Source organism: Oncorhynchus mykiss, chromosome 11 (genome assembly GCF_013265735.2).
Source record: "Oncorhynchus mykiss isolate Arlee chromosome 11, USDA_OmykA_1.1, whole genome shotgun sequence".
Lineage (NCBI taxonomy): Eukaryota > Metazoa > Chordata > Actinopteri > Salmoniformes > Salmonidae > Oncorhynchus > Oncorhynchus mykiss.
Window position 1 is genome coordinate 11,790,162 of NC_048575.1, and position 22,836 is coordinate 11,812,997.

At 43.0% G+C, this 22,836-nt stretch overlaps 1 protein-coding gene across 1 annotated transcript in view; it reads left to right on the forward strand.

Moving 5' to 3' along the window:
- Window positions 1–7,917: 7,917 nt before the first annotated feature.
- The window catches only part of LOC110535274 (activin receptor type-2B), an 87,688-nt gene continuing 72,769 nt past the window's right edge, over window positions 7,918–22,836 (forward strand). Inside the window, exon 1 of the mRNA XM_021620174.2 lies at window positions 7,918–8,381. Coding sequence (XP_021475849.2) covers window positions 8,330–8,381 — 52 coding nt within the window. The 5' untranslated portion in view covers window positions 7,918–8,329. The remainder of the gene's footprint in view (window positions 8,382–22,836) is intronic.

Here is a 22,836-nt window from a genome sequence, read left to right on the forward strand (position 1 = left end):
GCCCGTCAGTCAGGAGCTGCCAGAGCCACCCTTCACTCCGGCGCTGCCTGAGTCTCCCGCCTGTTCGGTGCTGCCGGAGTCTCTAAATAACATGATCACTTACCACGCTGCGCATTGGTCCGATCTTTCATACTCCTCGTCAGAAGAGGAGGAGAACCGTTACAGCTTGGAGTTTGCCTAAAGGCACGTAAATTACTCTCAGACCATGAGAGTGGCAGGGGCGGCAGGGTAGCCTAGTGGTTAGCCTAGTGGTTAGAGCGTTGGACTAGTAACCGGAAGGTTGTGAGTTCAAACCCCTGAGCTGACAAGGTACAAATCTGTCGTTCTGCCCCTGAACAGGCAGTTAACCCACTGTTCCCAGGCCGTCATTGAAAATAAGAATTTGTTCTTAACTGACTTGCCTGGTTAAATAAAGGTAAAAAAAAAACAACAAGATTCTCTGGTCTGATGAAACCAAGATTGAACTCTTTGGCCTGAATGCCAAGTGTCACATCTGAAGGAAACCTGGCACCATCCTTATGGTGAAGCATGCTTGCGGCATGGTGGCCATGCTGTGGGGATGTTTTTCAGCGGCAGGGACTGGGAGTCTAGTCTAGGAAAAGATGAACGGAGAAAAGCACAGAGAGATCCTTGATGAAAACCTGCTCCAGAGTGCTCAGGATCTCAGACTGGGGTGAAGGTTCACCTTCCAACAGGACAATGACCCTAAGCACTCAGCCTAGACAACGCAGGAGTGGCTTCGGGACAAGACTCTGAATGTCCTTTCGTGGCTCAGCCAGAGCCCGGACTTGAAACCGCTCGAACATCTCTGGAGAGACCTGAAAATAGCTGTGAAACGATGCTCCCTCTCCAACCTGACAGAGCTTGAAAGGATCTGCACAGAAGAATGGGAGAAACTCCCCAAATACAGCGTCACACCCAAGAAGACTTGAGGTTGTAATCGCTGCCAAAGGAGCTTCAAAAAAGTACTGAGTAAAGGGTATGAATATTTGAAAATTTGATTTTTTAATTTAAAATAATTTAACAAAAATGTCCAAAAACGGTTTTTGCTTTGTCATTATGGGGTATTGTGTGTAGATTGATGAGGATGATTATTATTTTTTGAATCCATTTTAAAATAAGGCTGTGACGTGAAAAAAAAATGAAAAAGTGAAGGGTCTGAATACTTTCCAAATGCACTGTTTCATTATGGCAGAATGGAATTAAATGGACCATGTTTTTATCTGTGCATCTTGACCAATTACACAATTTTGCTAGGTTGTCTTCAGGTTACCTCAGCTAAACTACAAGCACCACCAACCCAGACCTACTAAACTAAAGCCTTCTCATTTATCAAAAACATGATACTCTGTGAAACATTTTCGTGGTGCAAAGGATCAGAGATTTGTGCAAAAATCCCTGTAAACTTAATTATAATCCATCAGTGATGTATCATTCAAAAAAAATCTTCAACAATGTGCAATTTATAACGTGCTTTCTAACTATTTATAAACACTGTAACAATTTATAACGTGCTTTCTAACTATTTATAAACACTGTAACAATGTATAACGTGCTTTCTAACTATTTATAAACACTGTAACAATTTATAACGTGCTTTCTAACTATTTATAAACACTGTAACAATTTATAACGTGCTTTCTAACTATTTATAAACACTGTAACAATTTCTAACACTTTGTAACAATTTATAACACAGTGTAACAATTGATAAAACTAACCATTTACAACACTTTCTAACCATTTATAACACTGTAACAATTTATATAACTTTATAACAATTTATAACAGTGTAACAATTGATAAAACTTTGCCAGAAAATAATGAAGTGCACAGTATTTATTTCTCACAGATCTGGGCTCGTTTGCATCACACAAATAGTAATAAAATAATATTATGTCCCAAATAAAATACAAATATGAGTAGAGTGAGTGGATAACTTGACAGTTCGCCCACAGATTTGCAGAAGAAAATGTATTTGTCTCATTGAGGATGCGTACAGATAGGTTTAAGACATTAAGTAGCTGAATAGGTTTCGCCTCCACTGCATTGCTCGTGATTAGTTTCATGTTTGCCAGAGATATTGTTTTGCTGGAAAACGATTTCCACCACTCCATCAAATATTGACACAGTTCCAGCTCTGTGAGTCATACGAGATGCTTCCTTGAAGCATACAGTAGCAATTACTGCAAAACGTAGACGACAGATTTGCCTCTGCTTAGATCTTATCAAATGTTAGATATGTACAGCAACGTATCATATATTTTACGTGGGTAAAGCGTACTTATAGATCTGTGGCCCGGGAGTGCCATGTTCTATATGATGATCAATTCTCATTATGAAACATAATGGGGCGCGTTAATCATTGATGGACATTAGGAACACATTGTGATCTTATGTAGAGGACTTACATTAAATCAAATCAAATCAAATCAAATTTTATTTGTCACATGCAGATGTTAATGCGAGTGTAGCGAAATGCTTGTGCTTCTAGTTCCGACAATGCAGTAATAACAAGTAATCTAACTAACAATTCCAAAACTACTGTCTTGTACACAGTGTAAGGGGATAAAGAATATGTACATAAGGATATATGAATGAGTGATGGTACAGAGCAGCATAGGCAAGATACAGTAGATGGTATCGAGTACAGTATGTACAAATGAGATGAGTATGTAAACACAGTGGCATAGTTTAAAGTGGCTAGTGATACATGTATTACATAAGGATACAGTCGATGATATAGAGTACAGTATATACGTATGCATATGAGATGAATAATGTAGGGTAAGTACATTATATAAGGTAGCATTGTTTAAAGTGGCTAGTGATATATTTACATCATTTCCCATCAATTCCCATTATTAAAGTGGCTGGAGTTGAGTCAGAGTCATTATTGAGTCAGAGTCATTATGTTCTTTACCTATGACCAGAGGCACATGAGGCTCTGCTGATGACGGGGCACTGATGCAAGGCCGCCGTGTGATGCTCCCTGGACTTGCATTAAATCCTCCAGCCTCACAGAGAAATAGTGCTGGTGCCTACCTGCCGGCTGTTGAGGGAAGGACGGCTCATAACAATGGCCGGAATGAAGCGAATGGAATAGCATCAAACACATGGAAACCATGTGTTTGATGTATTTAATACCATTCCACTAATTCCACTCCAGCCATTACCATGAGCCTGTCCTCCCAAATTAAGGTACCACCAACCTCCTGTGACCTGCACATACTTTTTCTATCAATACATTAACTGAATGTGCAATAGAGTGTGCGTGTGTGTGTGCATGTGTATGTGATACAAGCAACACCAAGAGAAAACAAACAATATGTTGTCAGAGAGATTCACATCACTTCTATCATATTGTCTCTCCTTCAACAGAACACTATCACACACCTACATGCTGTCCAAAGAGCACTGCCGGGTTGGCCACTCATAAGTATATTTGTTTCCACGTCGGAAAACTAGACGTCTGCTAATCTCATGGCTAACTGCCATAGGAAACCCTGACATAGACGAGGAGCCCACTGTCACCATAAACCTGCCATTCTCCCAACTGATAAGCATTGTATTAGTAGTGAAGTATGAAAACCGTCCCTAAACGGAACAGGCCTACAATCCAAACTTCATGTTGATTAGTGTGTGCTTTAAGTTGCTTCTGATGTATGTCCGTTTGCTATTCAGCTTCGCTTGTTGTCCATCGTCATCGCCTGCAATACAGCAAACCAAGTAAAAATTACACCACAGTTGTAGTGGATTATTATGGGTTGTCTGAGGGAGGTCATTAGGGCTGCGTGTTGACTAATGATAGTTTTGCACCGTTTAGTATTTTTCTAAAAGCTACAGAGCTTTTTGAAACTGAGCTGTCGCGAACCATGCCATTTTATTAAGTGAGATGAATGTTTCATGCAAACATGACAGAATAAACTGAGTGGGTTTAACCACAAAGGATGTGTTGGCAGGTTCAACAAAAAGTGTCGCAACGATCAACCACTGTCTTAAGGAAATGTTAAGGAATCGTAACCTTTCCTCCTGTTCCCATGGCAACCATGAAGGGTGGAGAGATATATCATATGTGAACAACATGAATGTAAAGAGGGAGCATTTTACACGTTACTGCCTGTCAATAATATACCTCTCCCAACTGACATCACCCTTGCAATGTATTTGTTTTGATCTCACATAAACTCACTCTTGACACCAAACGTCTTTTTGTTTCAAGAATGTCTGAAGTTCAAAGTTTTGCTTTTAAGTCTCTCTTTGTAGGATATTTGTGTGATTCTGTAGAGCAGGACAGAGCTGAAGGAAAAAGAGAAGACAGAAAAAGATCACATTAGTGGTGTCAGATGATATTTTTAGACATCACTGACAACATTTTATTTATCCTGGAAAGTCAGTTGAGCACAAATCTTTTTTTTTTTCCAATGACAGCCTACCTGGGAGCAGTGCCCCTTGTTCAGGGGCAGAACGACAGATTTGTACCTTGTCAGCTCAGGGATTCGATCCAGCAACCTTTCAGTTACTGGCCCAACGCTCTAACCACTAGGGTACCTGACGGCCTGGTAGGAGGTTATGATTATAGGAGGCTATGATGCTTAGAAGAGATGTATTTCACACAGAATTCTTTAGTTTACGCATGTGCATATTTTAGCACGATATCTCTGACACTATGTACACTCATTCACTACAAGTGTTACCTGGGACATGCACACTGAGCTGAGGGACAATCCATCAAACTCTGCCTCTCTCTCTCTCTCTCTCTCTGTCTTTTTAATCATTACAATTCTTTCCACTTGGCCAACATTCCAGTAACTTACTAACTAACACAAATACTCCAGTCTCAAACTAAAACAATGAGACTGGATGAGAATTTACTATTTTGGAGGCTAAAACCTGTCAGCTGCTATATTTTCAAAGCTCATTACAGAATACACCTAATGTTAATTATCCACACTACCTTGCTATATGCAGACAGTTAATCTGGCTAACTCATTCAAGCAGTGATCACTTTTTTACAGTTAAGCCATAGCACATGGCATCCAGTCTTACAATGTGCTACAGGCTTGAGCTCCAGACAAGAGGAGATATTTCATTGTTAGGTTTCAATGTTCTCCAAATCTTCAGCTCCTGGCAAGATGAGGCTCTGGATCAATATTTTCACACACACACACACACACACACACACACACACACACACACACAGACACAGACACAGAGACAGAGACAGAGACAGAGACAGACAGAGACAGAGACAGAGACAGAGACAGAGACAGAGAGAAAGAGAGAAAGAGAGAGAGAGAAAGAGAGAGAGAATAACAACCAAGAATAAAGGGGAGAGAATGAGAGAGAGAGAGTGTGTGTGGGAGCAGGAGATGCGCAATGAAATGAATAACTGTCACATATTTCGTTGGGTGCGGTTAGCTTTGCTTGAATGATTACGATGATGATCTAATGACAGTACACAGCTTTTCATATTCTTCATTTGGCTGAGTGCTCCTTGGCAGACCTACTCAACAGATTTGTGGATGAGGCACAGAAATACTCATCTCTCCTTCTCCGGCTAAGAGAAGGTGTGTGTGTGTGTGTGTGTGTGTGTGTGTGTGTGTGTGTGTGTGTGTGTGTGTGTGTGTGTGTGTGTGTGTGTGTGTGTGTGTGTGTGTGTGTGTGTGTGAGAGAGAGAGGGAGGGAGAGAGTTGGAGGCCAGCTGCTATCTACTACTGTAAAATTTCTCCTGTCACTATGAGAAATATCTAGCCAGTGGGTAAAAAACTTCAGAAGACGAGGCTACGTTTGGGAACCATCCCTTTGTGTTGTTACAAATATGTTTCTGTAGTAGTAGTAGATGTTCATAACATTTCATTACATAACTTCACTAAAATATTATGTCTCACTCAATGTGACAAGGCTCCTTGGCCTACATATTCTGCGTAGTTCTGGAAAGCTGTTCTGGACCAATTCATAATGAACGCCAATTATCTTTGTACAATGTCCATTGTGTACACTGTGTAAAAAGAATGTCGTACTTCCAAGTGTTTCCAAGTTATGACATATAACCCTTTGCCATATTTTGATACATCTGAACTACTTTCTTACAACTACAGACACATATAGAGATACACTATATACACAGCAGTATGTGGACACCCCTTCAAATTAGTGGATTCGGCTATTTCAGCCACACCGGTTGCTGACAGGTGTATAAAATCAAACACACAGCCATGCAATCTCCATTGACAAACATTGGCAGTAAAATGGCCTGTACTGAAGAGCTCAGTGACAAAAAATCGGTTTGTCAAATGTCTGCCCTGCTAGAGCTGCCCCGGTCAACTGTAAGTGCTGTTATTGTGAAGTGGAAACATCTAGGTGCAACAACGGCTCAGCCGCGAATTGGTAGGCCAAACAAACTCACAGAATGGGCCCGCCGAGTGCCGAAGTGCGTAGCGTGTAAATAATGTCTGTCCTCGGTTGCAACACTCACTGCAGAGTTCCAAACGGCCTCTGGAAGCAACGTCAGTACAAAAGCAGTTCATTGGGAGCTTCATGAAATGGGTTTCCATGGTGAAGCAGCCAAACACAAGCCTAAGATCACCATGCGCAATGCCAATCGTCGGCTGGAGTGGTGTAAAGCTCGCCGCCATTGGACTCTGGAGCAGTGGAAACATGTTCTCTGGAGTGATGAATCACGCTTCACCATCTGGCAGTCTGACGGAAGAATTTGGGTTTGGCAAATGCCATGAGAACGCCACCTGCCCCAATGCATAGTGCCAACTGTAAAGTTTGGTGGAGGAGGTATAAAGGTCTGGGGCTCCTTTTCATGGTTCGGGCGAGGCCCCTTAGTTCCAGTGAAGGGAAATCTTAACACTACAGCATACAATGACATTCTAGAGAATTCTGTGCTTCCAATTTTGAGGCAACCGTTTGGGGAAGGCCCTTTCCTGTTTCAGCATGACAAAGCAAGGTCCATACAGAAATGGCTAGTTGAGATCGGTGTGGAAGAACTTGACTGGCCTGCACAGAGCCCTGACCTCAACCCCATCGAACACCTTTGGGATGAATTGGAACGTAGACTGCGAACCAGGTCTAATCGCCCAACATCCGTGCCTGACCTCACTAGTGCTCTTGTGGTTGAATGGAAGCAAGTCCCCGCAGCAATGTTCCAACATCTAGTGGAAAGCCTTCCCAGAAGTGGGGAGGCTGTTATTGCAGCAAAAGGTGGACCAACTCCATATTAATGGCTATGACTTTGGAATGAGACGTTTGACGAGCAGGCGTCCACATACGTTTGGTCATATAGTGTATGTATGGCTCTATATAAGGGTATTTGGCTTTATATATGGCTCTGATCACATACAACATGTAATTGTAATATGCTGTTAGAACTACAATAACCAATTGAACTTGCTACTTATAGAAGATATTCATAAAGATTCATTCTATGTGGATAGGCTTATAAGTACCTAATTCAGTACATAGCATAGGCTATATTAGTAACCTGCCATTGGTCATTTCACCTTTTTTAATATGGTTTAATTAACTTGATCCCCAGGATGCCTAAGATAAATAAACATATTGTAATGAAAGCTTACTTACCTTTATAAAAAGCAGAACATAGTGTGCAGCTTTTTCCAAAAATCAAACCAGGTTTTCTTTCCAACCACTTTTGTTAAGCCAAAAATAGGTTGCTGTTTAGATGTTGGCATCAGCAATTCCCTCCACATATTATATATTTTTGCCTGTTGACCTTTATTATCAACGTCTAGTAGCCTCTGATTTAATTCCCTCTATGTCCTACTACCTGCCTAGTATTTTGCTCCAGGATTGCTGCACTGCACTCCACCCCATGCCTCTTTGATTGCATTCCTGTATTTTATTTAAACATCCGGGTTTTCCCACTGACTGTGCTTACTCTGGCTTACTCCCCTCTCAGAAGCCATCTTGGACTCAGTTCAGTTTCTTGCATGTGAATGTCGGACCCTGTCCTCAGCGACTCACGACAACAGAGTAGAAACGGTTAACGCGCACCGCGGAGGGTGACATTTGTTTATTTTAATCATCGAGTTTCTTTTACCTTGTCGATTTTACATCCTGGAATCGACCGATCCTTTCCCGATGGATTTGTTTATATGTAAAACTTACTTCTAGCCCGTGCAATTTTGTTGCATTGGGGGACTGTACACACAAAAGCAACGCGAACTCTTGGTGCTGTGGACATCGAAGGCCTTGGGTCATTTGGCTCGTTGTGTAATGCCTATCATCTTTTTAAATGTTCGCAAAGGAAAAGAGGTTAAAAAGGAGAACATCTGGTGTGTTTCTTTTTAATTAAAGGAATATGTTTGCTACCTGGCTGACTTTTGCACTTCTTCTGGGAACTTTTTGTGCAGGTAAGCAAGCACCCTATTATCGCTTATTGAGGTTAGTGTCTTGTCAATCAGTTATAGACTGTATCCAGTGATTTGAAATTGCAAGAATCGCAAAACACCAATTCTGATGATTCTAATAATGTAGAGACAATCCAGGGATAACATGCTGTAGGTAGTCGCCTGGCTATTGATATTGCCTTAATAAGATACAAATATAAATTATAGTTGTCAAATGGCATTGAATAGCTAATGCAGTAATTCAATAGTTGACATCTTGTTTGTTATTTTAATAAGTGACGATGCGAGAGGTTATTTAGGCTTCTCGATGCAGTGATTCATTGTCTATAAAGATCAATAAGTAGATCGCGACCACATATAATTTCCCAATTATTTAGATTATTTTGTCAAATCAATTGTCAAGAGGCTCAGTGATTAAAATAGGTGTATCGTTTTTATTAGACTATATATTTTATTTACGTATGGCTGCTCGTAATTCATATTTCTGCCAAATATATGGCCTCATAATGTTTCAAATATCATTTAAATATAGAAGTGTGGTACTCTGTTGGAAAATACAGAAATATGCAAGAGATCCACAAGCTAATTTGAAGTGTTTGCACGTTTTATAAGACACATTTATCCGTGTAGTTTGTCCTGTGTAGACAACATTTTTTTTAAGCATGAGTGAAGATTTCTCTCCCCATTGAAGCGCATGACAGGGAGGTGTTGATACTGGAATGAATGATACTTATTTAAGATCACAACAAGTAGTAGAATTCCACACTTATTTCACAGAGCCCATTATCACGTAACCTAGCCTAATAGTTTTTTGTTGTAACAACAAATAATGTATGCTTTGGCTTTGGGGTTTTACAAATAGTTTTTTTTATAAGTATTCTATTCAGGATTTCCACGCAAAATGGAATTAATTAAATGCATTATGTGATTGTTCTGTTGTGTAGTTCCCTCCTCTAAAATGGCCATTGTGTCTATTTTTGTTTTTTGTTGAAATAAAATGATTTATGTCACATATCTGAAAAAATGTATCAAGTTAATTAATCACTTTGTGTATGATTACCATTCATTCCAAAGCACAGACACAAATTGTGCTTGTTGTCAAACACTATCCTAATGTCTTGATACTTTGGTAATTGGTTACAAGGTGGCAATTCTGGATATTTAGCCAATACAGTGTTGCCTGGCTCCCCGTACTGCTTGCTCTGGCCAAATGCAGAAGATTCTATTGTGAGTCGTCAGGCTAAATGCAGTGTAGGTTCAATGCATTCTACAGTTTTTTTGGTTAGCCTACATAAAAGTTCACAAGGCCGCAGAGCCAGACATATTACCAGGACGCGTGCTCCGAACATGCCCTGACCAGCTAGCAAGTGTCTTCACTGACATTTTCAAGCTCTCCCGGTCTGTAATACCTACATTTCAAGCAGACCACCATAGTTCCTGTGCCCAAGAACACCAAGGTAACCTGTCTAAATGTCTATCGCCCCTTAACACTCACATCTATAGCCATGAAATGCTTTGAAAGGCTGGTCTTGGCTCACATCAACACCATAGACACCCAGGACTAACTCCAATTCGTAAGCTGCCCAACAGATCCACAGATGATGACACTCTCTATTGCACTCCACACTGCCCTCTCCCACCAGAACAAGAGGAACACCTAAGTGAGAATGCTGTTCATTGACTACAGCTCAGCGTTCAACACCATAGTACCCTCCAAGATCATAAACTCAGGACCCAGGGACTGAACATCTCGATCTGCAACTAGATCCTGGACTTCCTGGCGGGTCTCCCCAGGTGGTGAGGGTAGGCAACACATCCACCACGCTGACCCTCAACACAGGTGCCCCTCAGGGGTGTGTGCTTAGTCCTGTCTAACACCAATATTAAGTTTGCCGACAACACAACAATGGTTGGCCTGATCACCATGACGACGGTGAGACCGCCTATAGGGATGAGGTCAGAGACCTGGCAGTGTGGTGTCAGGGAAAACAACCTCTCCCTCAACGTCAGCAAGACAAAGGAGCTGATCTAGGACTACAGGAAACGGAGGACCGAGGACGTCCCCATTCACATCAACAGGGCTGTAGTAGAGCGGGTTGAGAGCTTCATGTTCACATCACTAAGTATCTATCATGGTCCAATCCCACCAGCACAATCGTGAAACAGAAACGACAACGCCTCTTCCACCACAGGAGACTGAAAGAGGGTAGTGCGTACGGCCCAGAACATCACTGGGGCTGAGCTACCGATGCACTAAGTCTGGAACCAACAGGATCCTGAACAGTTACTGCCCCCAAGCCATAAGACTGCTAAATAGTTAACCAAATAGCTACCCGGGCTAACTTTAACTATCTGCATTGAACTGTTTTTTTGACTCCTCACACGCTGCAGCTACAGTTTATCTATCCTGTTGCCCAGTCACTTTATCCCTACCTATATGTACATATCTACCTCAATACAAGAAACGTAGTCCTTTCAACCATCCAAGTCCTAAAGATCACTAGGGATTTGATAGGTCAATGGCAATACTCTTGGTTTCTTGTAAGCAACAGAAAGATATGTCTTCAATACACAACCAAAACATTTGGGCTACTGTTGAACATGTATTATCCCTTTTCTGAGCAAGTCCGTGGGAAGAGACAAGTCATTGTAATGAAACATGCCAAATCATCGCTGCCACTCAGATCATTAGCAGCCAGAATAGTAAAATGGTTTTGCAATGCTGTAAGAGGGGTCCCGTAAAATGATCTGTTTTGGCTGCTGGATGCGTTGTGTAATGGCCTCACTGATTCCGTGGCTCCCTGGATAGCAGCAGAGGTAGTAAATATGCAGCTTTGCTGTGCTCTGCTCTTTTCAGCTGATCATCCACTTTGTTGAGACAAAGGAACGCCAGATCCCTTGCCCATGCTCTCTCCATCTCTCCCTCCTCTACCTCTCTCTCTCCTCCTTTACCGCTCTCTCCTCCTCCACTTCTCTCTTTCTCGCTCTCTCCCTCCCACCTCTCCCGTCTCTACCTCTCCCGTCTCTACCTCTCCCGTCTCTACCTCTCCCATCTCTAATTCTCCCTCTACCTCTCTCCTCTACCTCTTTCTCCCTCCTCTACCTCTTTCTTTCTCTCTACCTCTCTTTCTCTCTCTCTCTCCTGGCAGGAGATGCTGACCTGAGTCATAGCATCTCTCTCCTCACTCACTCCTGTCGATTCATTGGCTTTTGCTGAGTGGAGGAGAGACTGTGATTGTCCCGTATCGTCTATGACAGCACGGCGTCAGCCGAGGCAAGGGCTGCATGTCCCGGTGTCGATTGACCTTGCCCACCATATGTGTGTGTGTAAATGTGCTGTGTGAGAGCAGGACATGGGGTTTGGAATGCTTTTAGTGCTCTCTCATTGTAAAGTCACTGAATCAGTAACAATGTGGTGTGTCTGTGTGTGCTGTGCTGTGCTGGATTTTCAAAGGTTTGGCCACATGGTGTAGTGGGGGAGGGTTGCTCCTCTGGGCTATAATGGCCACTGCTTTATCCTCTCTTCTCTACCTGAGAAACAACATCTAGCCCATTTCTGCATATAGTCCCAAGATTTGCAGTTGAATGCATTTATCATTTTCATATGGATACATTTTATAGTGCATTGACAGAGAATTAGGGAGGGGGGAGTGTAAGAGGGGGACAAACACTGTGGGGGATGGGTAGCCTCTAGCAGGCGTAGATATTTAAAGTGACAGGGTCTATTTCCTCCCCCTGCCAAGAAACAAAGATGTTGCGCTGTAGGAGATTCATGGCATAGGTGTTTGGGAGAGAATCGGTCAGTTTCTTTTCCAAAAAGGATGAATGTGTGAGCCCACAGAAAAGGTTGTGATTTTGTTTTGAGCTTTTCCCTCAATGAAATCCATGAATCAATCTTCCTCATAAAGATGGCAGGCACCTTGTAGTTTTTGCGTCACCCCCCCCCCCCCCCCCCCCCCCCCCCCCACACACACACTTTAACATGAGAGACTGGCTGGAATTCTGCCCTGAAAATCCCAATCCCATGCTTGACTCCATGCTGTTCATTCATCAACACTTGTATTCGTTATCATGTTTGCTCAGTCATTTCCTAGAATGGAACAAAACAAGCAGAAATTAATCTCATTGCATAGAAATCTGGCCCCCGCAGCAAAATCATTCTCAATGCTTGTTGTGAAAGCAAATCTCACATAGATAAAGCAGTTCAATAGCAAGTACAAATGGGCCTATTGTAAAGAAATAGGCTGTGACCATGATCGAATTAATACACATCAGCTTCAGTTGAATGTGACAACGTGGCTAACTGAAGCAACGCGAAGGTAGACCTTCATCACCTCTGTGCAAAAGTCTTGTTTTTGAGAGTGGGGTTCAGAATCTGACACATTTACAGCAGCCAGCCTAGAGTGAGAGAAGAAGGAAGCAGCAAGTTTGGTTGGAGCAACGAGGGAGATCTGCGCTGGCTGTGGAATTTCCTCGTCGTCCGCCTCACGCTGTGAGAGGCTTAGCACGCTCCTTCATAACATGTTGCGCAAACACGGTAAGAAATGTATACAATGCACCACTTGCATGCCTTCCTTATGTGATTGGCTTCGGTCCCTGAAAGTGAAGTAACGCTGCTTCCATTAATCTGTCGGTTTACAATGGCTTCTTTATTAATTCAACTGCAGATCTCCAAAACCCACAGAAAGAATCAGGGGCTAATTTGATAAGCACAGATCAAAACTGGTTACAACATGGATGTGCTTGGGGCTCCCTTCTCCCAGTTTATGGGAAACATGAGCCGTCCATGTTTGACTCTACTGCTGCGGCTTGGCACAAATCGCGACTCAGGGCAGGTTTGAACCCAACCAAATGTATTCAATGGAGCACAGCGGCCCAGTGAGCGATTACATTTTCTCGCCCACAGCAAAGACGCTGTGCGAAAGGAAATGGAACATGATTGCATTGACTGTGTATTGACAGATGATTGTGTAGGAGTAAATGTATGATGTGCTGGCTATTTGAAAAAGCACACAAACGCTGATTTACTCTTGATAGCCTAATGTAAGTACAGTTAGTGACTACATGCTTATTTTGCTGAATTTTCCAGATGTTTCAGCTATTTGCTAAGCTGAAGCATTAATAGAATCTCTCCTAACCGCTATTAATATCGGTTGTTACAGGAGACAGAAGATCATAAGCCAGAGCGGATTGCAGTTGTCATCTTTAGTGCACTGGCTGCTCCATGGTTTCTAAGTTCAATTTTATCCTAATGCTCCCATGTCTTCATCCTTGCCGTTCCTGGTGGGGCAATGTTGACTCCTTTAGCTAACTGCCATGATGAGGCCTCATGCATAGTTGTTTGCCTGCTGAAAACTGTCATTGACTGTGCTCATGCTTGATGCTTGGGGATGGGCAACCCTTAAGCCTATACGCCTATAGAGATGGTTGAGATTAGTTTACTTTTAAGAGAGCGGCACTTCATTTGCACGGTTTATCACCGCCCTTGTGAACTTTTTTCCTCTGCATGGGCCTGGGATACATGCTGAGTGCTGACAAACAGGCATTGCTTGCCAAACCTTGGATAATGTCTCAGGTTAGTTATATCCTGTCCCCAATTCTATTATTTCTGAAGTGTGAGTGCAGTGTTTGAAGTGGGAAGGCTTGTGAGCGTCCCAGCTCGGTTGTGTGCTGCTGAGAAGCCACAGTGTTCTGGCCCCAGTGTTTGTTTACCTATGCCGATAACACGTATCTGGGCAAAGCCGCATGGGTGGAATGCGGTACATAAACAATGATATTTGGCAAGGCCTTATCTTGCAGGGGGCCGCGTCGTACATCATACGCAGCACTCAAAGTCCTCCTGAACATGCAGTGGGATGGGATTAGCCAAGTGTTTGCTGTTCGATGATACGTGCCACGTTTCATAGCATGATAATGTATTACCAATGTTTACTGTTTAGCACAAAACGCAGAGATCAAGCTTTTAGAGTCAATTCCATATCCCGCTTGGGAAATGCATGGACGGCATCCAACTATCTATATTCTACCCATATCCACTTTCATGGTTTTTCTCTTTAGAAAACAAATGAGATTCCAATCTGGCTCTTTAGTCTCTGTTGCCTAACTGCAGATTATATGGTACCCAAATTCTTATAAATGATGGGATATTCTTGACCATTAGGGGCCACGGCAGAAGCCTCTAGTTAATGAAATATTGTAAGAACTGATGCTGTGTTCTTTGCCTTGGAGCTGTTCTGTAGCAGGAGTACCGTGCCGTGCTCTGTCCTTATAGAAAGTTGCCAGAACATTCTCTTCTCTACATTTTGAGTTGAACACCAATACCAGACCGATACCATGACGTCAACCCTCTAGCCCCAGGCGCTAGACACTTTGATCTACAGGAATCAAATGAGTCTAAGCAAATGGTGGAAACTCAACCTGACCTGCAAGATTGGGTAGGTGGAACTATTTCCCTATACTACTTCCACCAACCCAGTCCACCCAGAGCCAAGGGAAATCTCTAGAGGATTTGGCTATCAATCAATCAAATATATTTATAAATCTCTTCTTACATCAGCTGATGTCACAAAGTGCTGTACAGAAACCCAGCTTAAAACCCCAAACAGCAAGCAATGCAGGTGTAGAAGCACGGTGGCTAGGAAAAACTCCCTAGAAAGGCTAGAACCTAGGAAGAAACCTAGAGAGGAACCAGGCTCTGAGGGGTGGCCAGTCCTCTTCTGGCTGTGCCGGGTGGAGATTATAACAGAACATGGCCAAGATGTTCAAATGTCATAAATGACCAGTATGGTCAAATAATAATAATCACAGTGGTTGTAGAGGGTGCAACAGGTCAGCACCTCAGGAGTAAATAGGCTTTTCATAGCCGATCGTTCAGAGTATCTCTACCGCTCCTGCTGTCTCTAGAGAGTTGAAAACAGCAGGTCTGGGACAGGTAGCACATCCGGTGAACAGGTCAGGGTTCCATAGCCGTAGGCAGAACAGTTGAAACTGGAGCAGCAGGACGGCCAGGTGGACTGGGGGCAGCAAGGAGTTATCAGGCCAGGTAGTCCTGGGGTTTGTTTTTGGCTAGGGTTTGGTTTTGCACTGGGGCATAATTATCTTTCCCTCTGTCCTCTGATTTTCTGCTCCACCCATTCTGCCCATTTCAGAGAGAAGTGGTTGCAACAACTTTAACTCACTGTGAGTGCTAGGGGGGAGGGGGGTGGCTGCTGGTTTTGGAGCTCCTTTCATTGTGGGATTGATGGCCCTCATGCTCCTGTATCTGAAAGAAGCCTCCTATTCCCCCAGAGGACCTGCGGGGTGGCTCCCCCCTCCTAGGTCTCTCCTCTCTAGAGGCCATTTGTCTAAGAATCGGGGTCCCCTTTCTGGTGGGACAGACCCAGCCCCTATCTAGGGCCCCCCATCTGCTTTTGTGTCCCACACACTGACCCACCCCTCGTCCTGTGCTGAGATGTCAGGCAGGCTGCTGCTGAGGCCTGTTTGTGGAGCCCGTGGGCCCCATGCTGGGGGTGGGACTGGGAGAGGAGGCAGGGGGGATGGGGCATGGTGGTCAGTCACCCATTCCCCTTTTGAGTTTAGTAGGATATTGACACCACCTCCCTCAGATCGGGGGGGGGGGGGGGGGGTGAGAACAAAGATTCCCATTTTACGTCTGGGTTGGCCTCTGGAGGACGTGGACGTGTGAAGGACAGTCCTGCGATGTGTGGATTAGGGATGTTAACTTTAACCGTGTGAATATTTAAACAATAGGGCCAAGAAAGGTGGGTTATTTAGGACAAACAGTCTGGGTTGGCTAAGAATCAAACGATTGTTGACATGTAAAATATTTTTCCTCTCCAAATGTTTATTGAAAGCATAAATTAATGATCAGTTGTCTAGGGAAGCTCACTTCTGCCACAGATTTCTCTCTCCATACCAGCTCAAAAATGTCTATGTACTAACTCAACATTTCCAGGTAGTTGAATATGCATTAGAGGTCGACCAATTATGATTTTTCAACACCGATTCTGATTATTGGAGGACCAAAAAAAGTTGATACCGATTAATCGTCCGATTTAATTCTTTGTGGTTGTAATAATGACAATTACAACAATACTGAATGAACACTTATTTTAACTTAATATAATACATCAATAAAATCACTTTAGCCTCAAATAAATAATGAAACATGTTCAATTTGGTTTAAATAATGCAAAAACAAAGTGCTGGAGAAGAAAGTAAAAGTGCAATATGTGTCATGTAAGAAAGCTAGTTTAAGTTCCTTGCTCAGAACATGAGAACATATGAAAGCTGGTGGTTCCTTTTAACATGAGTCTTCAATATTCCCAGGTAAGAAGTTTTAGGTTGTAGTTATTATAGGAATTATAGGACTATACCTTTGACTATTGGATGTTCTTATAGGCACTTTAGTATTGCCAGTGTAACAGTATAGCTTCCGTCCCTCTCCTCGCCGCTACCTGGGCTCGAACCAGGAACACATCGACAACAGCCACCCTCGAAGCAGCGTTACCCATGCAGAGCAAGGGGAACAACTACTCCAAGTATCAGAGCGAGTGACGTTTGAAACGCTATTAGCGCGCACCCCGCAAACTAGCTAGCCATTTCACATCGGTTACACCAGTCTAAACTTGGGAGTTGTTGAGCTTGAAGTCATAAACAGCGCAATGCTTGGAGCATTGCGAAGAGCTGCTGGAAAAACGCACGAAAGTGCTGTTTGAATGAATGCTTACGGGCCTGCTGGTGCCTACCATCACTCAGACTGCTCTATCAAATCAGAGACTTAATTATAACATAATAACACACAGAAATACGAGCCTTAGGTCATTAATATGGTCGAATCCGGAAACTATCATCTCGAAAACAAAACGTTTTCAGTGAAATACGGAACCGTTCCGTATTATATCTAACGGGTGGCATCCATAAGTCTAAATATTCCTGTTACATTGCACAACCTTCAATGTTATGTCATAATTATGTAAAATTCTGGCAAATTAATTCGCAATGAGCCAGGCAGCCCAAAATGTTGCATATACCCTGACACTGCGTGCAATGAATGCAAGAGAAGTGACACAATTTCACCTGGTTAATATTGCCTGCTAACCCGGATTTCTTTTAGCTAAATATGTAGGTTTTATAATATATACTTCTGTGTATTGATTTTAAGAAAGGCATTGATGGTTAGGTTAGGTACACATTGGAGCAACGACAGTCCTTTTTCGCGAATGCGCACGGCATCGATTACATGCAATGCAGGACATGCTAGATATACTAGTAATATCATCAACCATGTGTAACTAGTGATTATGATTGTTTTTTATAAGATACGTTTAATACTAGCTAGCAACACAAGAATGTGTTCTTAACTGACTTGCCTAGTTAAATAAAGTTGTAAATAAATAAATAATAATAATCGGCAAAATCGCCATCCCAAAACAGAGATTTCCGATTGTCATGAAAACTTGAAATCGGCCCTAATTAATCGGTCATTTCGATTAATCGGTCGACCTCCAATATGCATATAGGATATGTTTCTTCATTTGTAGTATTATGTGCTGATTTCCATCTATCCATGTTGCAGAGAGTTGAGGCCAAAGAGTTGAACCTTGGTTTCATCAGACCAGAGAATCTAGTTTCTCATAGCCTGAGAGTCCTTTAGGTGCCTTTTTGACAAACTCCAAGCAGGCTGTCCTGTACCTTTTACTGAGGAGTGGCTTCTGTCTGGCCACTCTACCATAAAGGCCTGATTGGTGGAGTGCTGCAGAGATGGTTGTTCTTCTGGAAGGTTCTCCCATCTCCACAAAGGAACTCTGGAGCTCTGTCAGAGTGACCATCGGCAACATAGTCTGACTGAAGGCCATGTTACATTTGTCCTGGATGCGGCCTACATTTTTCAACTTCCCAAGCAGTTTGGCTGTCATTAAGCTAGTTCACACCAAATCAAAGTTTTGGTATTAAAAAAAAGCTGACCATCTTCTAGATGGGGCCAACCCTTTCCATTCAATTGGGCTCCCGAGTGGCGCAACGGTCTAAAGCACTGCATCTCAGTGCTAGAGGCGTCACCACATACCCTGGTTTGATTCCGGGCTGTTGTATCACAATCGGCCGTGATTGGGAGTCCCATAGGGCAGCGCACAATTGGCCCAATATCATCCAGGTTAGGGTTTGGCCGGGGTAGGCCATCATTGTAAATAAGAATTGCCTAGTTAAATAAATATGAAATAAAGTCGTGTGGCTCAATTGGTGGAGCGTGGCACTTGCAACGCCAGGGTTGTGGGTTCGATTCCCACTGGGGACCAGTAAGAACAAGTATGAAAATGTATGCACTCACTACTGCTCTGGATAAGAGCGTCTGCTTACTGACTAAAATGTAAATGTATGTCGGCCTGCATATTTGGCTAATACATAGGTTACTCTGAACCAGATTGGATGGAATATGAGCACAACGTATCTTTTGGACCGCTTCTGAAAACATGTCACTTTATGGGGTGGAGTATTATGTGCTGATTTCCCTTTAGCTTTCTGGATCTAGATGCAGTGGTGTTTTCTCTCAGATGGATGGGTCAGGTCCCCCCCCCCCCCCCCTTCCTCATCCCCTCACGCCCCATGTCTGTGCTGTGTGTAGACAGGGGAGCGAACTCCCTATTCTCTCCTGCTCTCCCTCCCTTGCTCGACCTTTTTTTTTGTTTAGTTTTTTTGATGGAGATGACGGCGGCAGCTGCTCGTCTGGTTTCTTCCTCATCCGCTGTCTCCAGATGGAGGCGTACACTGGTTCACGTAGACTCCCAGGCTCCTCTGGTGACCCTCCCGTCTCGGGCCCAGCTGTCGCAGACCGTCAACACACACTTACAAGCAGACTTCTGTTTGACCATTTCTCTGATGTCTTCGGCATCCTGTTCCAGCACGGCCTTGATCTGGCTGAGAGGGAGCAAAAGGTTAAAAAAATATATATATTTCAGACCTTGAAGCCATTTTTGTGCGCCTTTAAAAAAAACGATTCCTTTTATGACGTTGCCTGTGACTCAGCTTCATCATACATTTGTATCATATTGTAAGCCAAGGCCACAGCCAAAACATTGCTGTTCTATTATTGTTTAATTTAATGTCACCGTGACCGTCTAGAGAACATACATTCACTATTGATGGACAATGGAGATTTTGGAGGAGTGTGTGAGTGGGTCACATATTCCCCCAGTCCTGAGAGGGGTAGCAGGCCGAACCATAGACATGGTGATGGGCAAGATCCTCTCGAGTGGTTGGGGGAGGGAAGGGGGGCGGGGCAGCGACAGAGGGAGAGGGTCACAGGGGGCGCGTCTTTGTCATGGTAAACCCAGTGACTTGACCACCTGCTGTGAATAAGGCTCCAACAATGGCTGTCTACAGCTGCATGGGAAATGGACAGCCCCCAAGGATGTAGACTGACTCTGAAAACTTTATCACACCACTGGGGGAACTGTAAATATTACAGGCTAATTTTCAGAATTTAGTAGCCTACGTTTACAGCGCTAACATTTCCTCTGAGCTTAATTTGAGAAAATAGTGAGTGGAGGTCATGCTTCAGGCTGTGTGATTATTTTAAATATAGGGTAGACTAACACAAGCTGGCTAATAGGGGGCTCAGCATGTTCCTATTGGCTATTTGTTAGGGTTACTTTCAGGTCCAGGAAACTTCCCCCACGGCCAAATCCTATGACAAAATATTTACTCATACTCATACTTTTGCGTCAGTAAGGATTTTGCCCTTAACATTTCTGTCTGGCAGTGGTGAGATGCATTGAAAGAGAACCTCGGGAGTTATGCCCATCTCTCCCTGGTGCTGCTGAGGCTCAGTTGGTGCTTTGTGGGTCCATTGTCTAGGGTCCTTTTGTACTGTCACTGAGGGCAAACACTGATTGATCGCCACACATTAAGCAATAGGCTAATATTATGCTGTCACTGTCAGATGGGTGCCAGTGTATTCCGAGCCACGCAGACTGATAAATGAGGATGAAACATTTCAGAGTCCTGGAACGAAGTAAATCCTAACCTCATTTTGAAAACTGTGCAGCTGAGTTGCCTTGCGCTGTGTGGCCAGAGTTCTGTATGACTGTGTTACTGTATTCTGTTGCTTTTTGTTGTGGTTGGTGAACACAGGGTGTTCCCCCACCCGCCATACACACACAATGCCAGCTGGATTAATTGATTTCGGTGGTTTATATTGTGACGGAGAGGGCCTTCAGAAGGTCAGACCTTTGTAAACGGACCTTGTAGACAATACTGAATGTGCTGTGCAGTATATTCAGGCCTATGCTATGCCACCTCTGCATAAGGTATGCGGTTCAGGCCTTGTCGTGACCTAGTTTTTTAGCCCCCCACTGAGATTCCAGCGTTCCAGTCGGAAGGTGCCCTCTGCAGACCCTGTTGGTTTGGGATGAGAATGAGAGAATCGTCTGCTCCAATGGCTGTAGCCTGCCTGTACCCAGTCTTCACTCCGAATCCCTCACACACGGCTTCCCATCTGCTTCGTTTCCCTCTCTTTTATATATGTATTCTTGTCCCCCGATTGTTATTATTTTTGTTTTGCTCTGTGGTTATGCGGTGGAGTTGTGGTTGGTGTTTTTCCAGTGTCTATAAATAGCAGAGTATTTGAGTTAGTATCTGAATGAGTGGGAGCAGAGCAGAAGGAAAAGCCCTTTTTGGCATCCAGCTGGCGGCCTGCCAAGGCCTGGCCGAGTGTAGCGTGGCGGCGGAGCCTGCTTTTGGAGGTGATGTAGTAAAAGGGAGTGAATAGCTGTTTAAAAAATATATATATATACATCTTCTCTCTCGTCTGGTGTGTTTTTCTTTTTTGATAAATGTAGGCAGCGTTGTGAATGTGAAGAGGCACTGTCTTGTTTTTGTATTTTGGTCGCTGATTGATTATCGTTTGGGGTTTCTTCGAGTAGGCCGAGGTTATGTGAATTGAGTTCGGGCGGGCTTTAATGCTACGACAAAAGTCTTTGTTGCTTATAATTTTAAAGATACCAATGTTAACTCAGAACCTTCATACAGACGACATTTGACTAGTGCTATTAATAATTGAAAAAACAATCTGATAAAATTGCTTCTCAATGTGTCAGAAAATAAATGCAATTTGTTCCGAATTAAAGAGCATGTCTGTCTTATCAAAGATTGAATCCCTTGACACTTTTGTCTAGAATATGAGGCATGGCTGTTCTTAGATAAACCTTTGCACTGCATGTAATGTCCAGACATAGCCATCAGACATATATGGTTGGTTTGCCAGATATTTGTGTGTGTCTGAGACGTATATGATCATTAACACTCTTGGTGATAATCTAACACGTAGTGACGCAGATATGCAGAATGCCCCAATGTGATCATATGGATTTGAAAATGAACTGCTCAATGAAACCTCATTATGGCCCAAAACTTGTTATTGGCCTTGGTTTTTGAGACACAACAGAGCACCTGTCTTATTGCCGTAAGGAATGCCAGCTCAAAGCCTATTTACTTGAATGGATCTGGCAAAGGTGAATCTGACACTTTGATGGTCTGTGTATAGCGTAGTTTGAGTCTTGTTGTTTTCATTTGTGGGAAACATGCATGCACCGGAACAGCATCTCGCCATTGTCACCACCACTTATTCACCGTGTGAGAAAGATGACCTTGCCTCCCTCACCAGCTATAGGCTTCCATTCAGGGGTATAGTCAAGCCTCCATTCAGGGACATGGAGTGTTTTTTTTTTTTAATGTAGGCCTGTCTCCATAGTGATTAGAGAGGCCTTCTGTCTTAGAGGATATTGAAAAACAGAATAGGGCTTTTGTGAGTGGAGCTTAAATCAGCTATTTCATAAATGAACCACAATGTTGCTATTTCCCAACCCCACAATCTGATTGATTTCTCTTTTCCCCAGCACAACAACCCTTTTATTGCACCTATACAAAACTTGCATAATATCTTTGTGAAAAATAGAATGTTAAGATAATGATATGGTTTGTTTGAACATGGGTGTTTGGAGCTCATGCTAATTTTCTAAATAAATGTTGCGATGGATGAAGTTTACTGTCTTTGTTACCAAACTTTGCATCTGCACTGTCCTTCAAGTAAATGTGTTTTTGTAAAATATACAGTGGGGCAAAAAAGTATTTAGTCAGCCACCAATTGTGCAAGTTCTCCCACTTAAAAAGATGAGGCCCGTAATTTTCATCATAGGTACACTTCAACTATGACAGACAAAATGAGAAAAAAATCACATTGTAGGATTTTTTATGAATTTATTTGCAAATTATGGTGGAAAATAAGTATTTGGTCAATAACAAAAGTTTATCTCAATACTTTGTTATATATCCTTTGTTGGCAATGACAGAGGTCAAACGTTTTCTGTAAGTCTTCACAAGGTTTTCAAACACTGTTGCTGGTATTTTGGCCCATTCCTCCATGCAGATCTCCTCTAGAGCAGTGATGTTTTGGGGCTGTTGC